Source organism: Oryzias latipes, chromosome 4 (genome assembly GCF_053564925.1).
Source record: "Oryzias latipes strain Hd-rR chromosome 4, Olatipes_Hd-rR_3.1".
Classification (NCBI taxonomy): Eukaryota; Metazoa; Chordata; class Actinopteri; order Beloniformes; family Adrianichthyidae; genus Oryzias; species Oryzias latipes.
In genome coordinates, this window is record NC_136240.1 from 11494045 (window position 1) to 11508844 (window position 14800).

Sequence of the window (14800 nt, forward strand, 5' to 3'; positions counted from 1 at the left end):
AAATGAAATATTTTGCCCAATATTCCTCAATGACCTTTACTTAAAATAAAATAAGGTCAGGCAAAGCTAAATCTAGTCATTCTTTTGCCTTTTATTCTGACCTGAGATTTTTTTAAATGTATCATTATATTCTTATTCCTTTTATTATTATCATTATTAAATTAACCTTTTTTTAAGTTAATCTGCAAATCCAGAAAGAAAATCTGAACTACCTTAAACCCTGGTGAGGACCTCTTGCCTTAAGGGGGCGCTCGTGAACAGTCAGATGCTAGCTGTCGCCATTTTGAAAAGGAGAGGAGGAAGAAAAGAGAAGAAAAGAAATACTACCTAGCGCCATTGAATTAGCTTAAGTTTTCTATCTTTATCAGAAGAAAAAAAAAGAGTTGAAATAAGCAAGTTCTAAAACAACTTTTTTCTTTGGCTGCTGTAGCCAAAAGACAGAGGTACTTTTAAAATACCAGAACAGAGGTAAAGGATAACTATGTTTTTTCTTAAAGAATATTAGAGCACTTTGTAGGGCACCCTGGGCAACTGACTTCATCATGTACTAATTATGGAGGTAGGACAAAAATGGTTTTAGATTAGAAAAGTAAAAGATTATAAAAAGATAAAAAGTAATTTTAGGAATTGAAAACCTAATTTTGAATGTTATTTTCTTGTTTTTCTTTGAGTCTAAAAATAGGCATTGATTGTCAGTGTCACCAACTAAAAGCTCTAATCTTATACGTTTTACCCTGAATCCAAAAATAATTTTGTACTGTGCTTTTGCATCTAATTTGACAATTGTTTCAAAACAAAACAAGTTGATCTATAATATACACTGACCAAAAATATAAATGCAACACTTTTGATATTGCTCCCATTTTTTATGGTATGAACTCAAAGATGTGAAACATTTTCCACATACACAAAGTAACCAGTTCTCTGAAATATTGTTCACAAATCTGTCTAAATCTGTGATAGTGAGCACTTCTCCATTGCCAAGACAATCCATCACACCTAACAGGTGTGCCATATCAAGATGCTGATTAGACAGCATGATTATTGCACAGGTGTGCCTTAGACTGGCCACAAGAAAAGGCCACTCTGAAATCTTCAGTTTTGTTTTATTGAGGGAGTCAGGGGACTCAGACAACCAGTCAGTATCTGGTGTGACCACCATTTGCCTCATGAAGTGCGACACATCTCCTTCGCATAGAGTTGATCAGGTTGTCTATTGTGGCCTGTGGAATGTTGGTCCACTCTTCTTCAATGGCTGTGCGAAGTTGCTGGATATTGGCAGGAACTGGAACACGCTGTATTATACGCCAACCCAGAGCAACCCAAACATGCTCAATGGGTGACATGTCTGGTGAATATGCTGGCCATGCAAGAACTGGGATGTTTTCAGCTTCCAAGAATTGTGTACAGATCCTTGCAAAACGGGGCCGTGCATTATCATGCTGCAACATGAGGTGATGTTGTTGGATGTACGGCACAACAATGGGCCCCAGGATCTTGTCACGGTGAATGCATGTGAACACATTTTTTCCATAATGCCAGTTCATCGTGCGGGTTTCAACTGCCAAAATCAGATAAATGAGTCCATGAAGGAGGAAGGTATATAATTTCACAGGTAAGTATTTTAATTTTTTTTCTTTTAAGGCTGCAGGGGCTTCATTAATAGAACAAATGTTGACATGCATGATGCTGCAGGGCTATTATCAACATGCTGCATGATGTACATTTATTTTGCTGTCAATATAAATGTACATTTTATTTTGCTAAACCTGTATACAGCATACTAGGCTATTTATACAGATTTATACATTTCTGACTCAGTGACTGAGTCAGGTTTCCAATGGACTCAGACTTCAGGAAAAAGTGGATCTTGGCTATCAAAAGAGTTAACCCAGATGGATCACTGTGGTACCAACTAGAAATACAGTCTGGCTGTTCAAAACATTTGTGGAAACAGATTTTGATAAGAGGCCAGACTGTTTTTTTTTAGGGTAAATCTATTGTTCGCTTTTGGACTTCTTTTGATTATTATTATTATGATTATTATTAACAACAATAATAATAATGTAATTATTTTTATTATTATTTATTGACTTATTTTTTATTTATTGTTTGTATTGACTTACTATTGATTTATTAATACTATTATTATTATTATCATTATTATTATTATTATTATTGACTTATTGTTGGGTTTTTCTAAAAAATTTAAATTGCATGTCAAAGAGGTCTAAAACTTCTAAATGTTTAGAAATTAATTTTAAAAATTCTTTCTAATAATTTTTTTATTTGTAAGAAGTCCTGCAACACTGCATTTTCATTAGACTTTGAGCTTTTAAGGCTGACTGTTTCTATTCTTTAACAACAACAAATGATGTATCTATATATATATATATTATATACATAAAATATAATATATTTATATATATGTATAAATATATTTAAATCTAAAAATATATACAGTTTATAAAAGCTACTTAGACACCACTAAAATCAATGGAAATCAATGTCATGTGGGCGTCGTCGACCTCACCAAGATGGCGTCGCGCTCCGCCACCGTCGGCCAGGCTTCTAAAGTGGGCGTGTCTCCTCTAGTGATATAACTCATTGGTAGAAACCGAAAGGATCGCTAGCATACACGCACTTCATTTGTCAGTGGAGTTGCTGCATACGACTCACTTCAGAGGTTGCCATAAACTAACCATTGAAACTTGAAAAATAGTGGAAAAATACCAAAATGTTGAATAAAAAGACCAGGTTGTAACACGGACAACCATCAGGTTCATTTTTGGTTGTCCTCCGTGAAATCTGGTTGTCCGTCTCTGTTACGCCCCCTTGTGCGTCTAGGGGCGACGAGGGGGCATAACATAAAAAAGTAAAGGTTTGGCAACCAAAGTTAAATTAACACACACCAAAACGAATGTCTCCAAACAAAAAATATCAAATTTATTTACAAATTAACAAACAATCAATACGAACTAAAAGTGAAGCAAAGGCTTCAGGGTGAACCCAGGCCAAAATAACAAACAAAACCCCAACTAACTGAAACATGTATTCTTACCTGCAAATGAAAGAAAAGGGAAATCAAAGACAAAACTCTAACCTCCTTAATCTAACAAAAACAGGAGAAAACATGTACTAAAGAAAATGGCAGTTCACCCCTACAGCTTCACTTAACAAATAACTATAAACCAAAAGACTAATCAGAGTGGGCACAGACAAAACCACAAACTACAAAGAACTACAAAGTACAAAACAAAATGCAACACAAACTAAACAAGCGGTGAAATACAAAACAATATGGAGAAGAGGGCCAAGCTGCAGTGGAGGCTATTGCAGTGGAGGCTATTGCAGTGGAGGCTACTGCAGTGGAGGCTACTGCAGTGGAGGCTACTGCAGTGGAGGCTACTGCAGTGGAGGCTATTGCAGTGGAGGCTATTGCAGTGGAGGCTATTGCAGTGGAGGCTATTGCAGTGGAGGCTATTGCAGTGGAGGCTATTGCAGTGGAGGCTATTGCAGTGGAGGCTCCCCTCCCATGGTGTGGATGTCCACATGGTGGCTTTAAAGGCTGCCTCCACCAGCTGGTCCAATGGGAGGCCACACCCTTTCCACCACACCTGAAAATAATCAGACAAAAACAGACACACAAAGATCCACAAAAAACACAAGTCCCACTCTGATATAGAAATAATACACAAAACACAGAGCAAACAGAACCAAAAAAAAAAACAAATACGGCCACAGCCGTAACAGTTTCGGACAACAGAATAACCGATTATTTTGAACGCTGATATTGAAAATTACCAATTTATTTTACCAAGGTCTATTTTACACTAACAAAAAAAAAAAAACGACCAAGAAATTGCATCAAGGCGGCCAACACAAACGTGATGGCAGCAAAAAATTTTGACATTAGCAAAGAAGTGACCATGCAGTGTGTTAGTGTTCAGTTTGTTTTAATTTTATGTGGGAAAACAACAGTGTAAATATGTGGGAATTATATCAACCCTTATTTTGTCTTGACAGCACTGGAAACACAAATTCATATGATGGTTGAGATTTTCTCAGATCTGCGTAGCAGCACTTCCGTATTCAGGGATCTGGAGCTTCCGATCAACGGGGGTTCGCACTCCACTATGCGAAGGCGGCTGCCGGTCTAAGACAAAGCTTGTCCGGGGGGAAGTTTCGATGAACCGCGGTGCGTCCGAAGGAGGAAGGCGGAAATGATGCTACGCAGTCCTGAGAAGCTATGTACAATCATCACGGGAGCACAAACGTCTCAAAGCCCTCTCCTCTGCCGCAAACACAAAGCTACACTGCTCCTAGCATGTCTTGCTTAGCCAATGAGTTTTATCCAATTGGTTATATCGCTAGAGGAGACACGTCCACTTGTGCTCAGTGGTCCACATGGCTTTATTAGGCCGTGCATGAAAGAAGCAAAGCAAGTTGGTTCTATATCTTTCGTATCTTACTGCTATAAAACTATACAATGAATGTTTATTCTAGACTACATTAAATTTACAAGTTCATAGTGTATTTGTATGTGTGAGAAAGATGAGTGTAAATTTGCATTCTACCGAGTGAATAGTGTAAAATATTATCTTTTTAATTTTTTTTGAAGCATAAATTTAATATTGGAGGAGTCTGTGTCTCAGCAGACTGAACGTCATTTGTCCTTAATGAGTTCCTCTTGTAGATTATACAGCATTTTTTGGAAAGAATTGGGCTAGAACATGTTTAAAACTTGTGTAATAAGTTTATGGTCCTTTTTGGAATCTTTTCTTCCATGGAGTTTTTTGACTTATCAAACTGCTACAGTTTTGTTATTAAACATTTTAGTCTGCAAACTGATAGTTGCAGTAATTGCTTTGGAATAGAGGCAATAAAGAGTGATTGAAAACATGGTAATGCTTATTTGAAGCAATAACTACTTAAAGAATTTAGGGACCTTTGAAGTTTTTTTCTAAATAATAATTTCAGTTTCCATTTTTGTTTCTTATTTTATGCAATCAATTTGATTATGTTAAATCTCAATCTCTTGCTTTAACCAATTTTACAACTATATAACTAAACTGGTTTTGGGCAATGAATAATTCTAATCACATCCACACAAAAATGAAAGGAAAAGAAATAAATTCTTTCAAGATGCATTTATTTAAAGTTACCGTCGAAACATACACATGTGACTAACAGAGAACTCTTTTTTAAGAACACTGAGCAGAGCAACTGCAGGCAAGGTGAGCCTCTGTAGAGTCCCTCAGGTCCACACTTTCATTGAAGATGTTACTAAGATCCCTAGAAGAATCTGGAAAATGAGGAAAACAGAGATAATTAAAATTATTACAATTTATTTAAATTACTTTTTGTGTATGTCCTTTATCCACAACACTCACCAGCAGCAAAGCACTTGAAGCCAACATTGACAGAGGTGGTTTTGACTGGAGAGCAGCCAGGCAGACAGCGCAGCACAGGTTCAACAGAGAAGCATGTGGAGTCCTGACCATGGACATTAACCTTCTTCTCCAGCTGGATGGATTCATACTTCATGCGGCACTCTGCATGAAAAAGAAATGGATTCATACATTTCTCATAGGTGGATAAGAAACTAGTATCTCAGTATAAAAATGAATACATTTATTTTTAACAAGAAACTTAGTTTAGATATATTTCAGCCTCACCAGAGTTGTCTTTGCAGCTTTCTGCTGGTAAAATCCAGGAAAGAGCGAAGCTGACAGAGTTTCTGGCCAGGCGTCCATTGGGTGCACGATAATCTTGTCTGACTTCCCCATCAGCATTTCCACAGAGCCCACAGGTCTTTCCTTTCATCCAGTCAGCGATTTTAATCTAGTTTGCCCAATCAGACAACACCTTCAGTGATCATCAAATATACCTTCCACTAATTTATAACCACAATTTGCTCTGCTGTTTTCTCCTCACTGACAAATTAATTGAGGTGAGCTTACCCTCCATGAGGTCTTGTTAACATAGACTTCATGAAGCCCATGGCTGGATGCAAACACAGAAACTCCCTCCTCATTTTCTCTGATCTCAATGGAAGCTGTAGAACAAGTTAAATGAGCAACATTTTAGGATCACATTCATGTTCTAAAAAACAAATAAATTACTTTTATTATAAAAACTGAGTGGAAACCTGTTGGATGCTGGTATGGCAGGCTGGTGAGAGGTATTACCATTCCATTGACCTTAACATGCACCTCACTGTCCTTGGGGTACAGATCAATGTCTCTGTAAGAAGAAAGACACACATCTTTGTCAAATGGACATATTTTTAAATGAAAGCAAGTCTTTCTGGGGTTGCTTTGTCAATTAACTCACATGTCAGCAATCTTGACATTAAGATGGTTCTGTTTGGTGGCGTAATACATTTGCAGGACCATGAATTTCAGCTCCTCAGTACAATCTTGTGCAAGAACCTGGTAGCAAGACTCTGGTATCTTGTTCTTGTACCTCCTGTTGTTAAATGTTTTGATTGTATTGTTGGACAAACTGCATTCAGCTGGGGAAAAAAAGTGTATTTATTCATATATATATATATATTTAAATAAATTTTCCTTTATTTAATTAAATCAATCTTAAGTAATGCCTCTATTCAGCAGTCCTCACCTGCAACAGCCTTGGCAAAGACGTAGTGGACTTTATCAGTAACCTCCTCAAAGGGGGTAAGGCTTTTGATCTCTTGCAGTGGAAGGGTAATGGGAAGATGTAAAGTCATGTTGTAATAAGTGCGCTGTAGACATAGAAATATCTTATTTAGTTCAAAGGCATTATTATATTGAAATAAGTCAAATGTGCCAAATAACATCACATACCCTCGGTGTTTTTGCAATAAGCTCAATGGACTTTTCAGATTCTGCAACAACAGTGAAAGAGAGCTGCCTGGTGCTGTTTGCACTCTTTGATTTGATCAAGTCAGCCAGCATTTTGTTGGGCATGTAGTCATAAACCCTGTAATAAAATCCATGTGTGAGATCTGAAATTGAGTATTTCAGTTGTGATGGTAAGAAAGAGTTTTCTTACTTCTCTGCAGAGCGCTTAACGTAAGAGGGTAGTTTCTCCCAGGACATTCTGAGTCGAGCTGCAGGGTTTGAACTGACTAAACCAGTTTCCCCAGTGATCATGGTGCTGTACTGTTTACATTCAGCTCCCCAAGCAATCTTAGCCTATAATAAAACAGGAGATTTGACAAAAATACAATTGAGTCTTAGTACAATGCTTTTAATATAAGTTCAAAAGATAAACTGTATCTCACCGTGACTTTGTGCTTGCTCAACAAAACTCCATCAGCACACAACTTCCAGTTGCTTCCAGACAGAGGGAATAAGATGATCTGAAGTCTGGCATTTGGTTTGTCAACATAAACAGCAACCTGGTATCCTTGGTCTTCCTTATTGGCTTTTACAGCACGGACAGTGACAACAACAGCAACACTCCTTTCGTCAAGGAGTTCGTTCTATTGGGAAAAGTTCAGTAAATTTTTTTCAAAACACACATTTGATTGATGAACAGAATTCAACTTGAAACATCTTACTAGTTTTAGTTTACTTATTTTTATATAAATTCCTTTACCTTTGAGTAAATGGCCTCAAAACTGGAGTCGCTGCTTCTGCTTCTAGAACGCTCTTCTGACGCCAAAGTCTGCAGCAATGATATGCTTAGTTTAGGGGACACCAAGATAAAACAACAAAAAAGCTCCACATGTTTTCTTATTATATGATTTCTGGTTTATGCTTTCAGGATCTACAAAAAATACCTGGTTCTTATGTGCCTTCCTGAATCTGTGAGAATTGACTTTTTGCTGTGAAAAAACAAACGTCGGTTTCAACATTGGTTAATGGCTATGTTTATGTATAAAGGTTCTTTCTTTGTAATGGAATCGTTTTTAAATTTCTACCATTGAACGACGAGCACTGTCACGAGAAGAACTTGATTCAGCACTAAAGAGTGAAGCAAGGCTTGATGCAGAGCTTGATCTGGATGAATTGCTGAAGGATCTTGAGGAGCTCAATCTGCTGCTGCTACTGCTGCTGCTTCTTCTGCTGCTACTGCTGCTGCTGCTTCTGCTACTGCTACTGCTGCTGCTGTTACTACTGCTGCTACTGCCACTGGGGCGAGAGGAAGAGCTAGATGATGAAGATGAGGATTTGGAGGAATGCTTAGAGGAAGAACTGCTGCTGGAACTTGAGGAGGAGGACGAAGTGCGATTCAGATTTGAGGTCAGGATTTTGTTGAGCTTGGACAGCACTGTTCCCGCACTATCCTTCATGTTTATTTGTTTAATGATCTTCTCTGCTGCCTTTGCTCCAACTTTCACTTCCATCTCCAGTCTCTCCACTTCTTCACCTTCAACTAAGCATGAACATATGATCATTAATAGGCTTTTACATTTGCTCCCACACCATACATAAAACATTTATATTTTCAGCTCTTACTTGGTTTGATAGAGAAAGAAGCATTGTGGCTTCCAATCATTCTGTAGAATGCAGTGTCACGGATGAAAGCAGCGTTTTCAGTGGCAACCTTGAAACAGGCTTTGAGTCCAATGGCACGGTACTTGGCACAGTATCTTTTGGCTAAGAATGGAACCTTGCGTTTGACATCTTCTTCAATGATTTCAGAGGAAATCTATAAAAAGGAAAAACATTTTATTAAACAATTGTGAATTAAAATCTATCAGTATAAAATGAAATACAACAGTGACCAGACTAACTTCAGCAGAAGAAGAATCTTCGCTAGATACAATCTGGCTTGAGATGGATGGTAAAACTTTGTTAGGTAAGATTGGTGTGATTTTCTCAGCTGTTGGCTCCTCTATGTTCCTTGTCACTGCATAGATCTCAAAACTATGGAGGAAACATGGAATAATAATCATCGTCTTAAAAAAATTATAGGAAGTGTAATAATGTTTTAGATGCTTACCTTCCAGCTGTGATGTTTTCAGGAGCAGTAACAGGAAGTGCTTCTATCTTGAAGTCACCCTCTTTAATGTCAAGTCTTGCAGAGATTTTGGCAGGCAGAGTTGAGTTAAATTTAGCTCTTGAAACCATGAAAGCCTGGAAAACGGGAGTGTTAACTCCCATTAAAGCATAGGTGTCCATAGCATAACTGTAGGAAGAGAAGATTTTTTTTGTTAGGCATATTTGTATCAACAAATGATTGATCCTTTTGTTGGGAAGCAGTTGATGTCCACAGTCTACCTGGGTCTAATCTCAGTCTCAAGCTTGATTTCTGTTTCCAGAAGGCGTGGGAGAGGAAAGTCTTCAGGCAGACGTGGTGACAGAGTTGGTTTAACTAAAAGGAAGCAAAGATCTATATTATCTTTTTTCACCCCTTAATAGATTTTCTGTTTTAATCAAACATTTAAACTTTTCTTTAAACTTTGAATAATGAAAGCATTTTATTTTTGCATAGATTACTTACTTTCTACAGCGGCTACAGCCACAGCAGCAGAGTAAAGACTCAGTTCCACTGGAATTCCAGCAGCAGTTGGCAATATGCGTCGCACCTCACTAAACAGCACAGGCATTGCATGGTGGAAATTGACACCAGAAAGGAGCAGAGTTTTCAAAGCTTTTAAACCATAAGCCTGAACAGAGGGACCACTGGCAAGCTGTAGGACAAGAAAATAATTACACAATATGTGGCTTGCAATCCTATAGTAGTGAAGTTTATAAATTGAACTGTGTCGCACCTCAATAGCCCGTTCAATCATGGGTTTGTCAATGTTGGCAAAGGCAATCTCTTGTCCAAAAAGCTTGACATAGCAGGAAACTAAGGGTTTGTTGTTGGGCAAGGATCTCCACTGAGAAAGCTGTGGAAAAGGATAGAATGCTTGTCACACTGATACACTAAACAAGGAACTTATGAATTTGTGACTTTGAGCTTACAGCCTTGATGACACGTTTCATTTTTGTTATCCTGTCAGCACTGTCAGAAATTGAAGGGTTTTTCAGAAGGGTCTCTTGCAGTCCATCAGTTCTCACTCCAATCTAAAAAATTTAATGTTCAATGTAGTTTTTTCCCCCCTCACTCTGAGAAGCTTTGTAGGTTTCATCTTTGTTTTACCTCCAGAACATCAGCAGCAGCTCCAACAAAGAAGGCTTTGGTCTTGGCAACAACAGATCTTGGCAGGAAGGTAGCAGCATCGTTGATGTAGAAAGCGGTAGCAGCAGCACCAAGCATTAAAGAGCCTGATGAAGTGTTTTAAACAGGTTTTGTTAAAATAAAAAGATGTAAAAAATGAATGTATCTTATCTTTCCATAAAAGCAATCTTACTGCTATAGGCTTCCCCATAGACAGCTTTGCTGTAACGTAAGCTCAGTCTGTCCAGCTTTGGACTCAGGATCTTCATGGCAACATTACAAGCTGCAGCTCTGTTAGAAGAGAGACAACTGATAAACATCGGTCCCAACATGTAAATAGACTTCTAAAAAATCAAGATTAGGAATAGGAATCAAGATTCTTACACTGATGGATGAATCATGGAAGCGCTCCTGCTCAGGGACTTCATGTGAGAGTATGTGAAGCTGGCAACCTGCAAATTCTCCTCTGACTTAACAGCATTGGCAAGGGTGGAAATCAGCGCCATTGAAGGATTGGTCTCAAACAGCACAATGCATGAAAGCATACGAAGCTCTGGGTCAAGAGCCTTGTCCATGTAGAGCTGAAGAGCCAGTTCCTGAACCTGTTACCATAAAGAAATGAAACCATGAATTAGCTTTGAGATAAGGGGATGAGGGGGATATTTTAAAATAGTAGGTAATGCCCTTGAATTCACCATTCTTGGTTCTTTCTTTGCAATGTTCCTCAGAGCCATGATGGCTTCAATATGGACTGTGATTGGCAGAGATGCAGCAGCAGTGCCGTGAATGGGCATAATCTTTGTGATTGACTTGAGGCTACTAGGGTGTCCTGCATTTCCCAAAACCTTCAAATACAAAATGATGTCTTCTGTTTCGCCCTTAGAAACTGCCTCTGAGAGACGCTTCTGAATTGGCTGTAGGGGAAAAAGGAAGATAGGGGTATTTCAGCACACACAAACACATTTATTAATCCTAAATAAAAAAATTGACAATTGAGATTACTTTTATATATTCGACAGGACAGACATCTGACTCTTCACAATATTTGGAAATCATTGTGCCGTATCCGAGGAAGACGATCTCACGTAGAACTGGGTTGGCATCGATTTTGTTGTCTTCGGTGAGGGTCTGAAACAGTGAAGACATTAGACATGTTTCAATTTGTGTGTTTTTATTAAATCCTTTCATGTATAGTGTACAAACCTCAAAGAGCTTGATGGATTCAGGATTTGCTTTAACCATGTGAACAGCTGCAACCAAGGTTCTAACTGCCTCAGCAACACTTAAGTCTTCAGCCTGAAATTTCTCCTTGATGAATCTGACAGCAGCAGAGGTTCCAATGGCGGGAATAGCCTCTAAGAGCCAAAATCTAAGAAAACATGTATTAAAAGTTAACAACAGGCACATTTTCAGAATTGTCCTCTCTGACTGAAAAAAGAAGTTGAATATTCAATAAGAGATAAGTTACCTGTGAGAAGGCATATTTCTGTACTTGCTCCAGAGTACTTCTAGGTCTTCATAGCGGGCAAGACGTAAAAACTGAATCAATTCCAAATACTTCAGAGGAGCATGATCATTGACCTTTTCGGCATTGTGGGTAACTAGATGATTCAGAAGCTCCTCGGTCTAAATATTTAAGAGATGAAAATGGATGTCAACTATTACCAGGCAGTCCCATATTTGTTTCTGCCTTTACTTATCTGATTTATGGAAGTATTTTCAAACAGTACCTGGGCGCGTTCATCAGTAACTTTGACAAGTTGAAGTGGTGAGAGCTCAAACTCTTTTGAGAACTCATACTTGAGAGATCCACGATGATGATACTCAGCAGAGACGGGTGCAATAGGGGATTTCTGAATCTCAAGGAAGACCAAGGTTTGTCTTTTTTTAAATAAAAAAATAAATAGAATAAGACAGTTAAAGTAAAGTGAAAGCTAATAGAACCTTTTTTACCTCTTAGGTTTATTTTGACATACCTGGTCTCTGTTTGAGCAGCTCCGTAACGCTCAGACACAGGTGAAAACTGGATTAGCTCATTTACATCTGCCTCCAGGATCATAATGCCGCTGGGAACTGGCTTCAAGATGTATCTGTATGATGTAGAACCTCTCAGATTCTTGGATTCCTTTGAACACAATGCATAGTTGATGGCTTTTGCAGATCACTTTTTTAAGGATGTACATATGTAAGATAATTTATTTGAACTTACCTTCTGGCACTCGTCACATTTCTCAGTGTATGCCAACCCAATTTCTCTAGAGATCCTTTCGTGACAGTGGTTCATGTCCCTGGTTTTAGTCAGGAGGATGCGGTCAGCCTTTACATCTTCATTGACAGAATAGAGGGTCTTGCAGACACCTTGAGTTCCAGCCTAATGAATACAATTCATTATTCAAGCAATAAAAGTCGTTGCTCCAGTTTAATAAAAGAGAGTCTTTCGCTGTTTAGACAAACCTCCTGCAGATCATAGACGTTATGTGTCTTCTTGATGTTAAGCTGAAGGATGTTAAGGAAACCTCTGTAGAAGTTCAGGACCAAATCTGAGACTCCTTCGGGGGCAAACACTTTTCCTACAACACCATTGCTGTATTCAAACTTGATGGGAATGTTGAGCTCTGGTGTCATAGCAGCAGTCAGCTTGCCAACTGGCTCTGGATGATCCTTTGGCCAAATACCATTGTACTCATTGATAATAAGTTCTAAAGGCTAGAATAAAAAAAAAATCATTTCAATAGGTAAATTGTCTTAAAAAGTTAAAAACATGTTTTTTCTTCTAAAACTACATCCTTACCTTCAACATGTATGTATTTTCATGTACAGCACTAATGAGGATTTTGCTGGAGACGTTGAGTCCAGCTCTTGCCAAACCCTCATCAGGCAAACCGCTCATGATGGACGCCTCATACTTGTACACATAGGTTTTGCCAGCAGAAAAATCCGGAGCTGGAAGCACAGTTATGTTAATGTCAAGGCTGTATTGTTCCAAAAAGCATTCTGAAAATTTTTTGCCTAATTTTCCTTTTAATTTTAGAATGTAAATGTTGAATAAAAAAATTGTGAACCCACCAAAGTTGGGATGTTGTCCAGCTGAAATGTATAGCAAGAAACCTTTAAGTTAACTGAAATCTTTATGTAGTTTTTTCATTTTTCTCTAAAAAAAAGGCTATTCCATTTTATGGATCTGTTCAATCATTGACAGGAATTTATAATAACAATGGAGAGTAACCTATAATTATGAAATACATGTAAAATTAGACTTTAATTAAGCCCAAAAAACAACAGTAAAATTATAATTGCAAAAGCTTGTGGTGAAATTTTGCTATACTTGAATTTCTAAAACAATATTACAAACTTTTAGGGTACATTAAAGAATACGTAGATGGTGTCTTGCAAATATAACAACTTATAAAAGATTTAAGTTAATTTTATTTAAAAAAATAAAGACAAATATTAGTAGTAATTTAAAAATATACATAAAGGATCCACAAAAGCAGCAACAGACTTACCCACAAGGGCCAGAGTCAGGGCAAGCACAACCGCTTTCATGGCTGAATGGGGTTGTGAGGATCAGTTGTGGCCCTACAGCCTTTTTAAAGGCAAGTGCTGTGCTAAAAAAATTAGGTAATACAGACAAAGTGTAAATCATTGCAAAACTGACTGCTGCATTTGACATGACAAATGACCCACCAATATGTGAAAAAGTTACGGTGAGCTTCATAAGTCAGGGTCACCTAAACTTGTTCTCAAAGTCAAGCTATTTCTGCCAAGTTAAACTTGAACAAGCCGGTCAAAATGTTTATTCTGTTTCTTCATCTAGTTTTTTTGAATGTCGTCTAAAATTGCTTTATCACTGCGTATTCTTTGACAGCGACAGGTTATATTGTTTCATTTGGTCAAAACTTAGTCTAAAGGTTAATGAAAATGAATAAGCTTTTTAAAATTGAAATCCAACTACAAGCAATCTTTTATGGACCTAATGTACTGCAGATATGTGCTTGATTAAATTTCACCCTATTTCAAAATATATTTATAAATTACAACCTAACTTTATTTTCTTATAGTACAAATTCCATACATAAACAAATCTCTTATTATCTATAGAGCAACAATTCATTAAAAGATAAATATATGGAATTTGTTTTGCAAACTACTTTTTCAAAGTACAAAGTAAAAAACCCAAAAGTATACATGACAACTGAGGTGGTCATAACTGGATAAAATGTAGCAAGGCTGATTGGTATCAGAATCAGAATCATTTATTGTCATATGCACAGCTTTTACACTGGTAAATCACACTGTTTGTGTGTCCTCAGTCCTGATATGGGACTGTTGAATGCTTTTAACTGAAACGCTAGATGAATCCTGTCTGACAATGAGAAAAGTATAATTTTATACATTTTCTTTGGGGTTTGTGCCCTCTGTTGACTGCACTACACTGCAGTGATTAATATTTATCTTAATGTTTATTATTGACAACAAAAAAAAGTAAATGTTATGTCTCTTCACATCCGCTTTACATTACAAAACTTCTTTGCAATCCTTTTAATTTTAAAGTTAATATAACTACATGTTTTCTGCTAAATCCATCAATCCCCTTTAGCTCTGTGGTACGTAGGGCTAAATTTATATATTTCAAAATATTGTTCTTCATTTGAGTCTTTTGCCAGACATAAGGTAATTGCCACTTTTTGCCAACCTC

At 37.5% G+C, this 14800-nt stretch overlaps 1 protein-coding gene across 2 annotated transcripts; it reads right to left on the minus strand.

Moving 5' to 3' along the window:
- Positions 1-5135: 5135 nt before the first annotated feature.
- On the minus strand, positions 5136-13722 carry ol-vit1 (vitellogenin 1). Of its 2 annotated transcripts, NM_001104677.1 has the most exon segments (34): positions 5205-5305; positions 5394-5555; positions 5679-5844; positions 5964-6058; positions 6152-6246; positions 6337-6517; positions 6625-6748; positions 6831-6966; positions 7039-7181; positions 7271-7471; positions 7588-7656; positions 7772-7816; positions 7913-8367; positions 8451-8643; positions 8729-8861; positions 8938-9123; positions 9216-9309; positions 9439-9628; positions 9710-9829; positions 9906-10007; positions 10084-10208; positions 10295-10392; positions 10486-10703; positions 10797-11015; positions 11104-11229; positions 11305-11470; positions 11570-11727; positions 11832-11982; positions 12078-12226; positions 12311-12472; positions 12556-12807; positions 12893-13044; positions 13168-13188; positions 13608-13647. In NM_001104677.1, coding segments are annotated over 34 exon segments (5028 nt in total).
- Between the last annotated feature and the right edge of the window lie 1078 nt (positions 13723-14800).